The sequence below is a fragment of the Catharus ustulatus genome, chromosome 12 (assembly GCF_009819885.2).
Source record: "Catharus ustulatus isolate bCatUst1 chromosome 12, bCatUst1.pri.v2, whole genome shotgun sequence".
In the NCBI taxonomy this organism is placed as follows: Eukaryota; Metazoa; Chordata; class Aves; order Passeriformes; family Turdidae; genus Catharus; species Catharus ustulatus.
In genome coordinates, this window is record NC_046232.1 from 18508481 (window position 1) to 18527183 (window position 18703).

General features: G+C 49.4%; 1 protein-coding gene across 4 annotated transcripts in view; it reads left to right on the forward strand.

The window, feature by feature from the left end:
• LRRK1 (leucine rich repeat kinase 1) overlaps positions 1–18461 on the forward strand; it is a 72241-nt gene extending 53780 nt beyond the window's left edge. For all 4 annotated transcript variants that reach the window (XM_033070686.1, XM_033070687.1, XM_033070688.2 and 1 more), the window contains 11 exons: positions 928–1177; positions 2531–2697; positions 3772–3969; positions 4599–4876; positions 5038–5232; positions 5757–5908; positions 7484–7601; positions 8852–8968; positions 13891–14726; positions 15276–15377; positions 17146–18461. In XM_033070686.1, the coding sequence (XP_032926577.1) occupies positions 928–1177; positions 2531–2697; positions 3772–3969; positions 4599–4876; positions 5038–5232; positions 5757–5908; positions 7484–7601; positions 8852–8968; positions 13891–14726; positions 15276–15377; positions 17146–17323 (2591 nt within the window). In that variant the 3' untranslated portion in view covers positions 17324–18461. The remainder of the gene's footprint in view (positions 1–927; positions 1178–2530; positions 2698–3771; positions 3970–4598; positions 4877–5037; positions 5233–5756; positions 5909–7483; positions 7602–8851; positions 8969–13890; positions 14727–15275; positions 15378–17145) is intronic.
• Positions 18462–18703: the final 242 nt, after the last annotated feature.

The window sequence follows — 18703 nt, forward strand, 5'->3', positions numbered from 1 at the left end:
TCCTGTGCTCAGCACAGATCCTGCTGTTACCCAGCAGGCTGTTTGCAACCCCAATACACTTCGTTGGAAACCAAAACAAAATCTGAAGTGTTCTTTGTCGTCCTACCCTGGTCTGAAAAGCAGTGCCAAAGTCTCTTAATTGGAGGCTCTGTGGAGGAAACAGTGGTGCACTCTCACATACTCACGTTCTACATGTTCTGAAGTTAAAAGAACATTTTATTTGCCTTTGGATTAAAATAATGCTAAAGTTAATCAGTGAAGCTTGAGAAGAGCCACAACTTCAAAGGCTGCTGCCTGTGTTCACCCTGACTAATTGTGGGCATTTAACAGAGCCTGTCACCACAAAATCTCTCTGTAGTTATGGGAGAGGTGTGAATATCCCAAAGGCTTAGTCGTGGTAGAATCCACATTTTCCCTGGAGGTGCTGAACACGTTTCCCATGAGGGAGCCCACAGGACCTGTGTTCCCAGCCTGGGTGCTGCATGTGAGTGCTGAGCCTGAGCTCAGTGTGCTGTGCCTGCTCCCAAGCCCATTCCCACCTCAAGCCATCTGGCAGTTTGCAGACTGGGAAGAGACAGAGGCACCCAGCAAGTAGAAGGGTCTCTCCAGTGCTTTATTCGCATATTTCTCATTTTTGCTGGTCCTGAGTACATTTGCCTTGTAAGCCTGTTCATTACCTGTGACCAGAGCAGGGTGAGTGCTGGATTATAGCCACAATCCTGTCTCCCCAGCACTGTCCCTGTATACTTTGCAAAGCTATTCTCTATTCCAGTCAATACCCTGCAGCAAAGTGCTGCTGTGTGAGCGTGACCATTGCCAGGCAGTGCATCCAGGTCGTGCTGCGGACATTGGAATGCACTCGGAGCTGTTGTTCCTCCTCAGCTGGTGTGAATGACATTGTTTCCTGTTTGTTTGCTCTCTTTGAAGCCCTCACAGCCACAGAGAGTGATGGCACATTGCTGATGGAGCAGTATGTGCCCTGCCACATCTGTGCAGCTGCCAGGCCGGAGCAGGGCGAGGACAGTGAGAGGGCGGAGGACGTGCAGTACTTCAACATGGAGGATTGTGTCCTGACTGCCATTGAGCTGGACTACATCACATGTCCTAACCACCCTGACATCCCTGTGTCTCTCCAGGAGCTGGTCCCAGAGCTTTTCATGACTGATTTTCCTGCCAGGTAACCTGTGATAGCCTTTGATTGAGTTTCAGTGTACCTGTGTGAGATGGTTGGGCCCTTTTCCTAAGTCGCCTCTGCTGGAGGGATGTACTGACCACAGGGAGCAAATCCATCTGCTCTCAATCCGTGCTCTGGCAGTTCATCCTGAACTGCACCCCTGGTGTTCAGCAACTTGCTTGGACAATAGCTGTGTGCTGACCGAGTCATCACACCAGGGCTCCTTTGAGATGGCTGTGGTGTCATGTGAAAGTCCCTTTTTAAAGCCACAGCTGTCCTGCATTGCCCAGAACTCTGGCCAGGACTTTCTGTAGTTGGAGCCTTTCTGGGATCCCACAAAAGGAGATTTTAATGTGGCTAAACAAAAAGGAAGTGCTGCTGCATCACAGGATTGGCACTGAAACAGCCTTAATTTTGTAAAGGCCTGTAGGTGGGTGAGTTTATGGACACCACAGGAGGGTTCACACTGAGCTGGCTGAGGGCTGAGGGCTGCTGGATATGTTGGGTGTGTGGCAGCCCTGAACAGCTGAAGGAGCTCTTCCCTACCCATTGCAGCACTGCTAAATCTTTAAGCTGCTTAACTGCATTCCCAGATGGGCTCAGTCTTACACCCCTCATTACTCAGTGTGCAGAGCAGGAGACCTGAGAGCAGCATCCCCTTTGGCTCCTGCTCTCTCAGACCTTTGAGTGCCCAGTGCAGAATCACAAGGCCTCAAGACCAGCTCTCACTGGCCTCTGTTGCTTTGTTGGGGTCGTTTTTCTGGGCAAACACCCCATCAGCTCCTCACACCAGCCCTCCTCACACTGTTATCTCCTGCAGATTTATTTGGCGGGTGCGAGGTGAGTGGAGATGTTTGAAGTGTGAACAGCTGTAAAAGTAGTCTCTGGGAGAGTGGGGAAATGATGAATTGCAGCCTGGGAACACTAAGCTGATTTGAATAATCAGGGTTCAGACTGTAGGGCTGTTCATAAACATCCTGTCTTGCCTTGGTGGAAAAAAGAGGAACAGGAGGTAAATGAAGCAAAAAAAAATGGTTAATACAGATAAATGGTACAAGTATCAGTACCTGTGTCATCTGCTTGGAAAAGGAGCTTATGTGCTTTCCAGATCTATTTGATTCTTCTGGGATAAATTAGTGAAAAGCCTGTTGTGCTTCTTTGCTCAAATTACTTTTTTGTGTGAGAAATCTGTTGTACAATGTGAGCCAGCATGGAGGCCACTGAGATGACCAAGGTCCTCTTGGTAGATAAGGCAAGAACCTATTAGGCATTTGTGAAAATGGAAATCACATTAAAAACAGAAATTTACAATGTCTTTGAAACTTTAATTAAAAACCCCCAATTTCTATTTGGCAGACTGTTCCTGGAAAATAGCAAACTGGAATGCAGTGAAAATGAAAACAATGTTCTTGGCCAGGGTGGAAGTGGAACTGTTATATATCGGGCACGATACCAAGGAAAACCAGTGGCTGTGAAGAGATTTCAGATTAAAAAATGCAAGGGTTCTCCCACTTCAGCTGCAGGTACAGTGCACAGATTTGGTGTCAGGAATCTGAGAATCTGCAGTCTAGGATCCGAAGACCAAAGAGTCTGCAAAGTGCTGACAGCACCTAATTAAACACAGCGTGGAAACAGATAGCAAAACTGATGTTTTGGGTTTCAGTGGGGAAAGAGGATGAATCTGAGAGTTCTTCATGAGCACTTGGATGATGAAGGTCACTGGCACTGCAAGGGGGTTCTCTCCTGAAGATCAGAGGTTGGATGTATAGGGTAAAAAGGCAGAGTCCTCGATTGGGAAGGGAGGTGAGATTTCAACTCCTGTTCCCACACTATTTGGACATGAGAAGTGTGGGTTTGCTTGGGTTTGCACTGAGGGTTTGTGGGTCTCCACCTCTGGGTTGGTGTTTTACCCTCTCAGTGCCAGCAGCTGGAGAAAGCAAACTGGGAATCCTGAGCCCACCAGCTTCTCCAGGCAGGGATGGGCTCCCCTGTGGAGCCCAGGTTTCCATCAGAGCCTCAGGCTGTGGGCAGAGGAAAGGGGAAAGTGCCTCACATTCCTCATTTTTGTCAGGGGAGGATGTGGTGAATCCCTGAGCTGTGGAGGAGGCCAGCTGCTGTCCTGGTGACAAACAGCCTCGGGAAAGAGCCGGCCTGCCTGAGCAGCCTGTGGTGTGCTGTGGCAGCAGGACCATTACTGTGATGGGTCTCTCCTGGCAGGGAAGCAGGGAAGCTGTAGGGAAGAGCCTTCCAGCAAAGGGTCTGCAGAGTGCCATCTACACACAGCCCCTGCTGGGAGAAGCACAGCATGAGTTTTCCAGAGTCATCCAGGGGATATGTGAGAACAGCATGTGCCAGACACACCAGAGCTTGGTGTTTAAGGACCATCTTGCTTCCTGAGGCACCAGATATATCTGCTTATAGCCAGTGTCTCTTAGTGGCTCATGCATCAGTATAAGGATTCAACTTAAAGCCTTGCTGTTGACTCAATCCCACCAGCTGCCTTCCTCCTGCAGCCGTTGCTGGGTGATCACTTCCCAAAGAGTTTGTGACTCCTTCCCTGAGCTGGGCAGTGAGAAGGGGGTTGTGTGTCTTGCCAGATACCATGCTGAAGCACCTGCGTGCCATGGATGCCATGAAGAACTTCTCAGAGTTCCGCCAGGAGGCCAGCATGCTGCACTCCCTGCAGCACCCCTGCATCGTGTCCCTCATCGGCATCAGCATCCACCCGCTCTGCTTCGCCCTGGAGCTGGCCCCGCTGGGCAGCCTCACCACTGTCCTCTCTGAGAACTCCAAAGGTAAAGCCAGCCTCTCCCTCCACTCCTCTCCCACTGACAAATGGTCAGTGGTTTGCTGGAGGGATTTCTTTTTCCCCACACTAAGGAGGGATGGAATTATTCTTGTATTGTGCTTTTGGGAATGTAGTAAAAATTGATGCTCGGGATTCTCAAAACTACTTTGGAGACCTGGATTTTCAATTTCTCTGCAAATTAATATGGAGTGCATCTCTCTTCAGTCCTGCATGGATGGTGCTGTGTTTTTCACCCTGCAGATGGGTGTCTGGTACTCTAAATTATCTCATAATTATCTGTATTGCTGTCATTGTCAAATGAACAACACTAATTCCAAGATAAGTTGAGGCCATCTGACCCTCTTGGCACCTTGGCTTCGTGTCAACTTTCAGTCAAACACTAATTTTCACCAGAAGATTTAGTGGCCTAGAAATGAAAGGGTTTAAAAAAAGAATTTAATAGGACTGTCAGACATGTATAGTAACATAAACAGTGTCATTTTAAATGGTGGCATTGAGTGATGTTTCAAAAGGTTGTCAGTTATTGCTCTGGAGTTAAAAGAGAAGGAGAGAGGGGGAAGAAGAAGGAGTTTTGGCAATTACAGGAGCTGGAGACGGGCTGTTCCTTTGTGCCAGGGTCCTCCTTTGTGCCGCTGGGACACATGCTGACACACAAAATAGCCTACCAGATCGCCACAGGCCTGGCCTACCTGCACAAGAAGAACATCATCTTCTGCGACCTCAAGTCAGACAACATTCTGGTGTGGTCCCTGGACGTCAGGGAGCACGTCAACATCAAGCTCTCCGACTACGGCATCTCGCGGCAGTCGTTCCACGAGGGCGCGCTGGGCGTGGAGGGCACCCCGGGATACCAGGCCCCCGAGATCCGGCCCCGCATCGTCTATGATGAGAAGGTGACTGGGGGGGTCTGTGGGGTCAGCACTGGGGGGCTGGCACCATCCCAGGGCTCAATTCCCTTAGCCATGCGCTGCTTTCCCACTGTGGCCTTCCTCGCTCCCCTCTCCACCCACCAGCACAGCCTTGCCCTGATTGTTTCTGGTTTTTGTGGCTCCAGGTGGACATGTTCTCCTATGGGATGGTCCTGTACGAGCTGCTGTCTGGGCAGAGACCTGTGCTGGGACACCACCAGCTCCAGATAGCCAAGAAACTGTCCAAAGGGATCCGTCCTGTGCTCGGGCAGCCCGAGGAGGTGCAGCTCTACAGGATGCAGGCGCTCATGATGGAGTGTTGGGACACCAAGCCAGAAAAGGTACAAGGTCACCCTCCTGACCTGTGTTCTCTGCCCTCTTCATGCAGCTCTTTGAGCTTGCTCCTGGTGCAGCATGACAGCTCCATTGCCCATTTACTCCTCCTGCTGATTTAGCTCAGAATTTCTCTTGACTTAAATGAGAGTTTTATGAATGAAATGATGACAGATTTGTGGCCCTAGACATCCGTGGTGACATGCAGGTCCCTTGATGTTGATGGCAGTCAGGCTGCTGATTTCATTGGGTCAGCCTCCAAAATTTGTAAGCCTAAAGAAATGAATCAGTAAAAGGTGTAAGAGAATAAGAGACCAAGCTTTAATAAATAATCACAAAATCAGAAAGTGGTTTGGGTTGGAAGGAACCTTAAATATAATCCAGTTCCAGGGACACCCACCCTGTGCTGGTGCTTGGGATTGCCCTGATCCAGGGGCAGGACCTTGTTCTTGGCCTTGCTGAACCTCCTGTTTATGATGGTTCTCCTGTTTCATTTTGTGTGACGTGTCTTTCACTTTTCCTTCCCCCTCAGCGTCCCCTGGCCATCTCTGTGGTCGGGCAGATGAAAGATCCAACCTTTGCAACGTTTATGTACCTGCTGCCCTGTGGGAAGCAATCTTCCTTCTTCTGCTCCCTGGGGCAGGAATACACGGTGGTGTTCTGGGATGGGAAGGAGGACACCAGGTGAGATGGCTCACAATAGCAATTTCTTTCCTTTTTTTTCCTTTTTAAGTAAAAAATCCTTCAGCATCTTCACTTCTGCCTCTGAGGGGGAGGTAAAGAAGGTGAAAGTGAACTTGGAAGAAGGCCAAGAGTACGGTGAACACTGTTTTCCCAAACTCTTTTAATTGGGAACAGTGGTTGCTTTATAAAGGATATTTAATGAGCTTAACTCTGCTTCAGTTAATATGAGGAGAAGATTAGGGCAGTGTAATGATTCACACACACAGGATGAAGCATTTGCACATGAGAACAGACGTGTTCTGCCTTTCCTAATGAGGCCATTTAACACTAAACCTTTCCTAATTGAGGCTGCAGTTCCATCTCTCTTCTGCAAAGCAATTAAGCACATGCTTAAATCCTATTGCAATCATTGGGAGTTAACCACATGCCTGGAGCTGTGTGTGCATCCAAGTGTGCACTGCCAGTAAAATGTGTTCTGGGCTGAAGGCATGTGCTTAAAATGTTATTAAATTGTGACTGAGGTGATGGCATTTTGCACAGCCACATGTGACCTGCAGCTAGTTACGTTCATTTTTATGGATGCTGCTGATTTTTATAGCCTCAGTCTTATTGGAAACGCTCACAAACTGATGAGAATTTTATATTAATGTGTTCATTATTTGTAACCATTAAGCTAATGGGAAAGGCACGTGATTTGTTGCTGAACTATTTGCTTTGCCATTTGTGGTCCTTGATCAGTTGTTCAGTGCAGGCAGTGTAACTTTTCCTGCAGAACTGGTGAAGCACATGGCACTCCCAGATGTATTTTGAATACATGGATGTTGTCCAAATATTCACAGCAATATATCTCAGTGAATCTGCTTCCTGACTGGACAATCCACTTGCTGGAGACTGCTGAATAACGAGTTACTCACATGTGACAGATTTCAGGATGTATAATTGCTTGTGCCACAGTTGGTAAAACATCTGGGACTCACAGATGTGGTTGTGAATATCCAGTTATTGCTCAAACATCCAAACCCAATAAACTTCCCCAAACAAACAAAATCCTTTTAGCTACAACCAAAAACCTATTAATTAGTGATATTTATAAATAATTTTATTAGGTTACAGATCTTTGCTCTGTAGAATCATGCTCCTCTGTTTATGTACTGGAATAATAATGAAGCCAGATAATAGTGAGGCAGTGAACTTGGAGGGCAGATATTCATTCCCTTGAGAACCTAATGGGCAGGATGGGCTGAGACTTCCCAGCTATTAATTACTGCTGTCCTGCAGGAGCTGTTTGTCTCACAGCTCAATTGCAGGAGCAGACCACACATGCCCTCCTAACCCTGTGCAAAGTCAGAGAGCTGAGTGTAGATCTTCACAGAAGCATCTGCCCCTGAGAAAGAGCTGTGGCACTTCTTTCTTCTCCTTTGCAATGAGGAATTTACAGTTTGGAGGGGTATAGATCCTTGCAGCATCATCCAGCTGTGGGCAGTTGTGTTATGGCTTGGCCACCAGGCCCACAGGTACCTCAGCCCCGTGCAGGAGGAATGTTGGCTGTATGAAATTGTTGCCTGCTCCTTTCAGGAACTACACGGTGGTGAACCTGGAGAAAGGAGTCATGGAAGTGCAGAGGATGAGCTGCCCAGGAATGAAGCTGTGCTGCCAACTCAAATTTCAGAATGCCCTGTGGGCAGCCACAGAGGTGAGCATTGCCTGTGCCCCCCTCGAGAGGGGCCTCGTTAAGGGAGACACAAAGAGAAAGAGCCTGTTAAATTAGTAAAGCCAAGAGTGTGCCAGACAAAGGGTGTCTCAGATGAGCAGTGTGAGTTTGCATCTGCTGTCTCCAGGTGTTTTGTTTCTACCTGACACACAGGTCCAGGCTGTGCCTCCCAGAGCTCAGAGCAATCGTGGGAACCTCAGCTTTCCAAGAGAAACTCTGGGTTGGAGCAATCTGTACCCAGGGGTTCATCTGGGAAATGTCCTTATCTGTGAGTGATAAAGGGAGGCAGGGACAGAAAACATGCATTTAAGGGTGGGGTTTTGAAAGAGGCCTGAGGGATTTGGAGGTTGGTGGGAAATAGGTACCCAAGTTTTGGAAAATTGCAGCTAAAATGATAAGAGCAAGAGACTGTGACTGATTTATCCCCCAGAGCCCCTGTCCACCCATTTAAAAGGGCTGTTAAGTGTCAGCCAGTTCTGACACAATCATTTCACACAAAACAAAGAAAAAACAGCCAAAAAATTAAATGCACCTGAAGTTCAGTGTTTTAGAATGGGGGAAAAAAAGGCCACACTCACGGAGTAAGTAATTTGTGTTGGCTGTTTCACTCTGCCCTGGCATGGGTTTTTCTCCCCTTAAGAAAATAAGATATTTTGACTTTTTCTGTTCTCAAATAGAGGTAAAGCTCAAATACTCTTTTTTTCCATAATAATAAGTATAAACAAAATAAAATTCAAAGGTCTTAAAGCATTGTATTTCCACCTTTTGTCTCACAATGAAAAGTGTTGCTGGTTCCCAAACTGGGTGCTCTTGGTCAGTCTAGTAGATTTTGGAGGTGTGGGGTAGATGTAATTCCACATAAAATGTAATGTCCCTTGAATGGACAGATTAATGCAAAAATAGCATACAACCTGCTTCAGTTGTTGTTTGGGATTTTTGCATTCAGGATTGTCAGATGCTGCTTTTGGATGTGGTATAAAACTCCTACACTTCTGGTTTTTGGTGACTTCTGGATAATGCATGTGTTGTCCACAGCCTGTTCTGGGGAATGCAGCACCTGCTGTCTACCCACATGCCAAAGGCTCTCCTTGGAAAACAGAAATTCACACTCTGAATATCAAAAAATACAAATAAAAACTAGTTTTGGAACCAATTAGATCTTGCTCAGGTGTCAAGATATAAAAAGTGGGGAGGTGGTTTGCATTTATAGAATTTTATGTGCTCTTTCACAGGACCAGAAGATTTCTGTGTATGGATTGCAGGGCATGTGTCCCTTAAAGACTCCACTGAAGGGTTTAGACACTCCTGCCACTGTGAGCTGCTTCCTAGTGATGCCTCTTGTCAAAAGGGTAAGGAGGAAAAGGGGCAGGAGTGAGACTGCTGCTGGGCCAAGCTGCCACACTCAGCTGGTGCTGAAGGGCTTTGCAATGCCCAGGAACATTTTGGCACTGCAAGGAGAAGGTTTCCAGGTCTTTCTGCCTTGCCAGAGGACAGAGGTGTGGGCAAAACCTGAGTCAGGGGACCAAAGCTGGCACCTCCAAGCCTGCTGGGAAAATAGTCAAAACAGATCAAATTCTTCGGCAAGGAAGTTTTCCAGCTGCGTTTCCACTTCACTGGAACACAAGGTTTAGGCTGATCAAGCAAAGTAGAGAAGACATGAAACAATAATTAGAATAGAGATTTGTTAAGTGCTAATGCAGGATGTGGGAATGTCCAACCTCTTGTACCCACTGTTTTCCTGGGCTGTGTGCTGTCTTTTGTGTGCACAATCATCCTTAAATGTTATCCGGGCTCAGGCACACTCCTGTTTTGGTTTTGAATGAGAACACTTAGATGATACAGCTGGTTTGGGTAATGCTCTTATGGGTAACACGGATAATTACTCTTATGGGCATTAAAACAAGTTATATGTTATCTGCCTAGCCCTGGAATTGCCAGCATCCCGTTTCTGGCAGCAGCAATCTGACCTGAGTGCCTATTGCGGGCAGGTCTTGGGAGATGTATAAAAACTGTTTTCGAGCTAAATTACCTCCGGTTTGCTTGCAGCCACCTCAAGTGAAAACATGTAATTATGTTCCAACATTACTGGTAGCTGTGTAGTCCTTGCAAATGCCAGCAGACGGGGATGTGTCTGAGAGCTCAGCACGGGGCAGCTCTCGGAGCTGCAGGTTTACACCAGGCTCATCCCGAGCCATTGTCCATTTCTGAATCTGAATCCATGGGCTGAATCTGAGGCAGCTGATTTGTGTAAGGTGTGCTGCTGACACTTCCAAACATGGTGTAAGTAGGACTAAAGTAGGGCATGGATGTGAAGCTGGCACAGGGCTGGATTTCTCTGCATCTGTTGGCTTTCCTTGGCTCCTGGACCCGTGGCGTTTGTCTGCTCTGGAGTTTCATTTCTGATGTGTAGGGCAAATTTCTTTTTCATGCTACCTGAGGTTCCATCCAGGACAGTCGAAGGAGTCTTTTGGTTTCAGCTTTTCCACTGTCACACAGCTTGCAAAGCCATTCCTCAGGGGTTACGAGTGGCTTTATGTCTCCTGGTTTCTATTTCCAGTTTGTGGCTTGCCTAGAAAATGTCATAAATAATGCCAGGCCCTACAATAGCAATATTGAGTCTAGACACCTCCCTTCCTCCCCCAGCCCTACCCAACCTTCCAGAAATCCACCTCCCTTCAGCTCACTCCTTGGTTTATTGGACTTATATTTTCCTCTCTCCTTTCTATGAATGAGTTTGGCAGTGAAATGGCCAGAGCAGCAGCCTGGGGATGTGCAGACCAGGCTGGCAAGAACTAAACCAGCCAGTTCTTCCAAAAACCTATGTGGAAAGCTTACACTTGTCACACTCACTGCCTGGCCAGCAAGCTCTATCAGTTATCACAGTCATTGCTGTCCAGTGGAGAAGAGAATTGCATTTCCCTGGGAAGAAAGCCTTCAGCTGGTGAGATGTGAGGTAACTTTTAGTCAGAGAATTGCCGAGGGATGTTGCTGGGAAGGGGAATTCTTTACGACTGCCTTGGGAAGGCTGATCCAAAAGAAATAGTTTCCAAAACTTGGTTTCTCATCCAAAGGAAGCATCATGGAAATTTGAAAGCAGGCGAGAGGGGCCCAGAATGTGAGACTCACCCGCCAAGGAAAAGTCTTGTACAATTTAAGCTTTTTGTTGCATGCTTGTTGTCACCAGGATGATTATTTTGGTAAACAATACAATTTTCAGAAGAAAAAAGAAAACAAATTAGCAAATGAGCAGGTTAGAAAGGGCAAACCAAGCCACATTCTGCCTTGTGGAGGGAGAGAAATGTGGAAAGAGAGAGAAACCCGAATGGGTGCAAATCTTTGGCCTCGCGCAGAAACCTGGAGCGCATGGAAACAAAAGCTGCATTTAAAGGCTGCAGCCAGCAGTGCCAGACCCTGCAGGGATGAGAGGAGGAGGAAGAGGTGACCAGGCCCTGGTGTAGCAGTTTTTGCCATTTCTCCTGACCTGCTGGCAGCAGGACAGGACGTCTGGAGCCAGCTCATCCCCGCACATCGCAGCCCGGCACGGCCCCGCTCGGGGCCTTCCTCCTGGCACGGCGGGGCTGCTGGCAGCCCAGAGCCTTCAAATGCAGTTCTGTTGCTGTGTGTTTTTGTTGGCTCTTCGTGGAGCCCAAATGTTGAAAATGAATTCTGAGAAAGTTACTTAAGGTTTCTGTAGGCTGCAGCCCTGCCTGCCTTTGGTCACTGCTGGAACACCTTGATCAGGGGAGTTTTGCCTCACCGGCGCTGGATAAAATCTGTGCCATCTGTGGGGAGGTGCTTTTTGACATGGGCTTCTGTGAAATTTGCCATTCCCTCAGCTCAATCACGTGAGGGACAGCAGGATGAGAGCACTTCTCAGCATTTGAGTTCCTGCTTCTTGTTCCTTATCTCTCTAAGCAGGAACAACAATGGTTGGATAAAAACAGGTCCTGATAGCCAAGACAGAGAGCAATAAATGCCCCAGTGGAAAAAAAATATCTTCCAGATTTGCTTCCACCATTGTTCCATCCCAGACAGGCCATGATTTGGTGTTGGTATTACTGGTAACACCAGGAGGGGGTCCCTGACCCACCTCTGCCTGGTTATGGTGCTGACTGCTCAGTGCCAGGGAAATTTGGCCTGTGGAACCCAAAAGGGAATAGGAGTTCTGTTCTGCAGTAGCTGACACTAATCAAGGAGTTCAAAATAATTTTTTCTGAAGACTGTGCTTGGATAATTCAGCATTATCAAATCAAATGAGACAAAATTATAATCTCTGAAGATTCTAATAGTATCCTGTGTCATGCTGGGAGCAGTTCAGTTTGACATACAGTTAATATCTGATGTTCCCATTTCAATTTAAATTTTCCAACTCTAGTAAGAAATGCAGAGTCCTTTGAACTGAAAAAGTTGGACCATTTTTTACCAGAGAAATGTGGGCTGTTCTGCTTTGTTTTATTCAGTTTTAAATAATTGAACTCCCTTCCAAAGAAAAAGTAACCCAAAACCCAGCTTGTGCAAAGCATTGTGCCATGATCCAACCTACTGATGCAACTCCTTGGCAAAGCCACTTCCAGGAGCCTTTGCACCAGATCCACATGGCAGCAGGGACATGGCACTGAGCACTGCAGGTTTCTTTTAATTAGTGGTTAGAGAATTGGGACTGGACTGAGTTAGTCCAAGCCCCATTTCACAACTTTCCACTTGCTTTCCTAGTTTTTCCCATTACAGTAAAATTCTGCTGTGATTTGGATTAGTCATAGGGGCTCAGTGCTCTCATGGTTTTACTCATACTTGGTGTGCAGAGAGTTTCTCTTTGTCCAGGACTCTGAATGAGCCTTGTAAGCAGAGTTGTCAATTAAACAACACTTACCTTGCACTACCTGCCCCTCAATAGCTGTGGCCAGTCAAGATACTGATTTTTCTGTGGATTTACAGCCTGGGAACTATTGTCCAGGCCTGGCAGAATCCAGATCCCTGGAAGGGCACAGGAATGCCTTAATTGAATTTTTGCATTCCCTGCAAAGGGTGACTCTGAGCCCTCAGCCCATCTCACTGGTCATGCCAAAGGCAGGGTTTTCCACTGTGGATGGGCTCAGGAGGGGTGAGGTTGGGTCAGCTCTGTTGAGCTGTGTGGTTCTGTTTGGTTTGCTGTGCTTAGTCCAGGCAGCAAAAAAGGCCTGGGTAAAATGGTCCTTTTTTAGAATTTATTGCTCCACAGGGAGGAAGTGAAAAGGCCTTTGAGGTAAGTATTGTTTTATCTGCTTCACAGATGGGGGAGTTTCTGGTAGAGGCCCAAGGTCACAGGCAGTTTTGTTCCCAAGAGATCAATTTCCCAGTCTGTTTAGCAGCATTTTGCCCTGCTGGGATGGCTGGAGGAGTTGCTGAGCCGTGGCTTTCTCAGCAGCTCCTGCCCCTGGGACACAAGGGATGTATGGCCATGGAGCTGGAGCTGTGTCCTGCACATTTATACATTTAGGGACAGGTTTTTACCAACCTGTAGAGTTGTTTGTGGCACTTGGCAGGTGCTTTGCTGATCTGCTGCTGCTTCTGGCTGGGATGTCTGAGCTGCCAGGGATCCCAGACCCAGAGCACATCCCTGGGAGGAGCAGTGCTCCCAGAGCAGCAGACTCTGGATGTGGAGCAATCACTAGATGCTCTTGTTTGTGAGAATATTGGCTCCCTTTTTCCATTTTTACTGCATTTCTTCCATTCCTCTCCTACCTACATTGATAGCAACAGCTTTACTCCTTTTTGGAAGTGAGCCGGGTTTCTACAGCTGGATTCCTGGGATCATGATGGCTGTCTCTGAACATACTCCAGCTTGAATTTGTTAACCTTCAGGGCAGGCTGCCAGGTCTGTCTGTCTGCCCTTGCCAGTAAAGAGAGAGGTAATACTGGGTGAAAGGAGTGTGGCTCTGCAGCAGCTTCTAGGGATTGGCTTCTTCTATTGTTGCTGTTTTCACTGTTTTGGGGTAAGTGACTGGTGTTCCTGCAGAATGTGAGAAGCAGGCAGAGCGTCTGGGATTGAAAGATCTTCTGTTATAGAGAAGTAAAGAAATAGGAGAAAATTCTTTGCTGGGAGGGTGGTAAGGTCCTGGCACAGCGAGGCTGTGGACTCCCTGTCCCTGTAGGTGTTCAGGGACAGGTTGGATGGGGGATCTAGTGGAAGGTGTCCCTGCCCATGGCAGAGGGATGGAATGAGATGATCTTTTAGGTTCCTTCCTACCCAACCATTCTATAATTCCACGAAATTTTTCTCTCTTTCTCACAGAACTCCTACATGGTGCTGGCTGGCTTGTCAGACGGACTGGTAGCCGTGTTCTCAGTGTCCCAGGGCCTGCCAGGGGACAACTGCTCCTACCTGTGCTCCCACACAGCAAACAGGTCCAAATTCCACATCTCCGACGACGACCCGCGGCAGAACCCGTACCCGGTGAGGGCCATGGAGGTCACCAACAGCGGGGCCGAGGTGTGGTACAGCAACGGCCCCGGCCTGCTCGTCATCGACTGCGCCTCCATGGACATCAGCAGGAGGCTGGAGCCCTTCAGCCCGCCCTCCTCCATCACCTCCATCGCCTGCAACTCCGAGTGCCACGGCGAGGAGGTGGTCTGGTGTCTGGATGACAAAAGCAACTTCCTGGTGATGTACCACGCCACCAGCTACCAGCTCTGTGCGCGCTACTTCTGCGGGGACTGCAGCCCCCTCAGAGACATGTTCACCATCCAGCAGCCCTCAGCTGCCATCCCAGCCACAGCCCCCCTCAGCCACGGGGCCGTGGAGAGCAACCCTCCAGGAGACATGAGCATCATGTACAGCCCAGACGTGGGCACGCAGATCCTGAACCACCAGGACTCGCTCACAGATTATTGCTCTGTGTCTTCCTACTCCTCCTCTCCTCCCAACACCGTGACCCGCTGCCCCTCCAGCCTGCCCAGCTCGCCCATGAGCTCTTCCAGTGCACCCTTCTCCACAGATTTTGAGGAGTCTGAGAAATTCCACGAGCTGAAGGCTTCCATGGATCATGATGCTTCCCCTGCGGGTGACAACACGGAGCATCTCCAAGCAGTCAAGATTCTTTCTGTAAAAGACCTCATCTGGATCCCCAGGTAAGTGGGTCACTCACCCAGGGAACTTAGCCAAAATCCCTCCTGGCTGAACATGAGATTAACTCAGGCTGATTCAGCAGTTTTTGCATTCCCAGTATGATTCACCTGGCCAGAAAGTCAAGTTACCATTAAGAAAATCTGTTCCCAGTGTAATGGAACATGGATTTTCTGTGCCTTTTGAAAGTAATGAAGTGTTGAGCAGAGTGGCCTCATGGAAGGCCTTGCTGGGTTGGTTTCAACAGAATGAGAAGGGGGTGGTCAGACTCCAAGCTGAGGAAACAAAGAGCAGCAGGCAACCTCCTTGGTCAGACACAGCCCTGGCAAGTCCTGCTGCCTCCTGTGGAGCTGATGGGAACCTCTGGGAAGCTGATTGCACTTGTCACAGATCTCTCACTGCAGTGGATCCCCATGGCATCACAGTGCCCCCTCCCCTGCAAGACATCATGGTGGGCATGGAGCAGAGGATGAATATCCATCCAGCACGGATCTCCCTCAGCTGACAGCATCCCCAGTGCTGAGGATGTGACAGCTCCCTCGTTTCTCTTCCAGGAGAGGCGGGGACATCATCGTTATCGGGCTGGAGAAGGAGTCGGGCACCCAGCGGGGCAGGGTGATCGCGGTGCTGAAGGCGGCGGAGCTGGCTCCCTATGGGTGAGGCTGAAAGGCACACCAGGGGCAGTCTGTGTGGGTACAAGGGGGCTGGAGGGGCAGAGGGGGGCTCTGCAGGCCCTCAGGGTTCCTGGGAGTTTCCTCTTGGCTTCCAGCAGGCTCTGAGGAGCTCCAGTGGGAGGACACCGAGTTGCTGGTTGCACGCTCTCAGAGCGGAGCAGACAGCGAGGGAAGGCACCGTCACTGCAGCCTGGTCCCCAAAATCCACAGACACTGAACACCCCATGATGGCACAGACAGCACCGTGCACAGTGTGCTCGAGTGGGGCTGATCCTGCCTGGTGCTGGCTCCCTTTGCTCTGAGGGCACCTGGCAGAAGGTCAGAGCAGCTTGGCAGGCTCTGAACAAGAGGTGTATTTATGCAGAGCACGGCGCTTGTCTGTGGCTGCATTCACGTGGGTCAGGTTGATGCTCTGGCTCTAAATGAGCACCTTTGTGCTGTGGGCAGTGACAGGCCAGGGGACGGCTCCTGGAGCACAGGGGAGAGCAGTTACATACGTTAATTTAAAATGTTTCATACAGAGAAGGAGAGTCCAGGGAAATAAATAGCTGCTGGAGAGGTGGGGGTGTTCCTGCTGATCACTTAAATACCGGTCTGGGATTGTACTATTTATGTCCAAACAAATGCAGGTTAAGCAGTGCTAAGGATTATAAATGATCGTTTATTACCACCAGGCAAACACAACAGGAGATCAAAGGCTCCTGCCATTCCCTCTACTCTGAACTGAGTGTCTTTATCAGTTAGCTGGGAGGAGAGAATTCTCTTTATTCGTCACAGGTGCTCTTAGGTTGGTTTTGCTTAACCCAAATTGAGTGTAGAGTTCAGGCAAAGTGATACCACATCTCTCACCTGGCTGGACCAGGCACCATGGCCAGACCCTCCCTGTTTGAGCAGAAGGGGAGGAAAGGGAGGGGGCTTTGTAGGGGCAGTTTGTGATAAAAACCAGCTGCCAAGGACAGTCCTGTGGCCAGTGCTCCCAGCTGGGCACCTTTCTGGGGAAAGGCTTTGGGACCAGCCTTCCCCATCTGCTGTGGGAGTGGTGTAAGGAGCCCAGTGAGGGCTGGACTCCTGTCCCTTGGACCCTGCAAGGGAAAAGTGTCATTGTCTGTCCTGCCACCTCCCTCTGAGGTACCTGCAGGGCCAGCTTCAACAGAGACCACGAAGGGGAGCACATACAACACGGACCACACAAATCCCTGAGTGCTGCCACAGCTGTGCCTGCTGCTCTGGGCTCAGACCCTGAGCTGACACAGGCAGCTCCATCCCAGTTCCTTGCTTTATTCCAGGCTGTGGAAGCTCCCAGCAGCCTGTCAGCTGTGTTATGATGGAGCTGTTCTGAAAATGCCCAGCTGGCAGCAGGAACAAGAGTCTGTGGATTTAGCAAATCAGGAGATTAGCAGCAACTTCAAATGCCACGGCAGACTTAAGCCTCCACCTGCACCTGAATCCTTTTAAAAACTTTTTCCCATGTCACTGAGCTGCTTGGTTTTGATGTGACACAGTTTCTGATCCCTCTCTTTGTTACTTTCTCCTTGCTGAAGGATTTGCAGCTTATAAAAAGCTTGTGTAGCTGGAAGGGAAGCTCATGAGCCAGTGTTGCGCTTGCAGAGCTGCTCTTCCACACAATGCCCTTCCCTGAAATGAATGCCCTTCCCTGTAATGCCTTTCCTTGTGATGCCTTTCCCTGTGCTGCCCTTCCCTGTGCTGCCTTCCCCTGTAATGCCCTCCCTGCTCTCTCCTCCCTCCCCAGGACGCTGGTGGACGCAGCTCTCGTAGCAAAGGACACGGTTGTGTGCTGCTTTGAGAACGAAAACACGGAGCGGTGCCTGGCTGTCTGGAGGGGCTGGAGTGCCAGAGACTTTGACATTTTCTACCAGGCCTACGAAGAGCTGGGCAGGCTGGAGACCTGCATGCGCAAGAGAAGGTAGTGCCGGTGGGACCCAGACTCTGCGGGAGCGCCCTGGACTCGGAGACACGGCCCAGAGCAGGGCTGATGGGGAGTGTGTGCCTGGTTTGCTGCTAGTGAGCACCTGGGGTTCCCAGAGCCCCATCAGGGCTTTTGGGGAATGAAGCTGGTGGGACAGGCCTGGGAGCTCTCAGCTCCCCTGCGCTGGTTGGGAGCGAAGGCAGAGGTGGCTGCAGTTCTGCTCATCCCCCCATTTCCAGTTTGTTCTTCCTCGTTTTGAATTCCTTCCTCACCTCCAGCATGCCCTGGCTGCTGCTGCTGTTATTGTTGTGTGTGTGTCAGCCAGGAGAGCTCTGTGGGCTCTTCCTGGGAGCCTGAGCACGTTCCAATCCCAGCTGGCACTGTGGGCTGGTTCACCCTCTTGCCAGGAGGAATGCATCTGCTGGAAACCCTGCACTGTGGGGCTGCTTCCCACCCCCCTGCAGCTCCACTAGGGCTGTAATCCCTGTTCAGAGGCACCCTGGTGTAGGAACCAGCGAGAAGCTGTGGCTGGCCACTGCATTTCTGGTTCCTAAAAGCTGTAGTGGTGCAGTGTTCCTGTGAGGGAGCCCAAAACAACCTGCCAGGAATGCTGCACCAGGAGTGAGTGGCTCATGGCACTGCTGCCTTGTCGATGGAGCTGGTGGAAAGCAAATACTCCTGGTGGAAGAGAAGGGAGCCCCCTGACCAGGAAGGTTTATAAGCTGTCTCTGCTCCACTCCTCTTTCTCTTGGGAAATGCACTCTGGAGCAGCAGGAACACAATAAGCTCAGTTTGCCTGTGAATCTGTGCAGCTTCTGCCCACCACAGCTTGTATTTTATCTTCATTAGTGGCCTGGGATGCTGTATTGGCTCTGAATCCAATTGCACTTAATTATCCCAAGCATGTACAGCAGTGTAAAAAGTGCCCCCAGCTAAGCACCCTGTATAAAGGTGTACAGTTTGAATTTTGGACCTTTTTCTTTTTTTTTAATCCCAAGAATCTTGTGTGAGCATCGGCAAGGCTGGCCAAGGCCGAACGGGCAGGTTAACCCTCTGGTTCACATTTCTGTTGCAGGCTGCTAAAATATCCTTCTTCAGAAACAGAATGTATCTTAAAATAAACTGATTCCTCCCCAGGATGACACTGCATTGGTGGTTTTTATTGGAAACCCAGCTGGCACTGGGTGTTTGGGGTTTGCAGCGTGGTTCAAGTGTTTTGTCATGATGAGCACAGCTGGAATCAGGGCTGTGAGTACAGACTGTCTCCATACCTGCCCCTGCCTGTGACTGTCACCCTGTGCCTCCCAGCACCTCATGAAGCAGGTATGGCAGCACCAAAATCCCCCTCCCTTGCCAGGACATGCCCTGTTGTCTCAGGGCT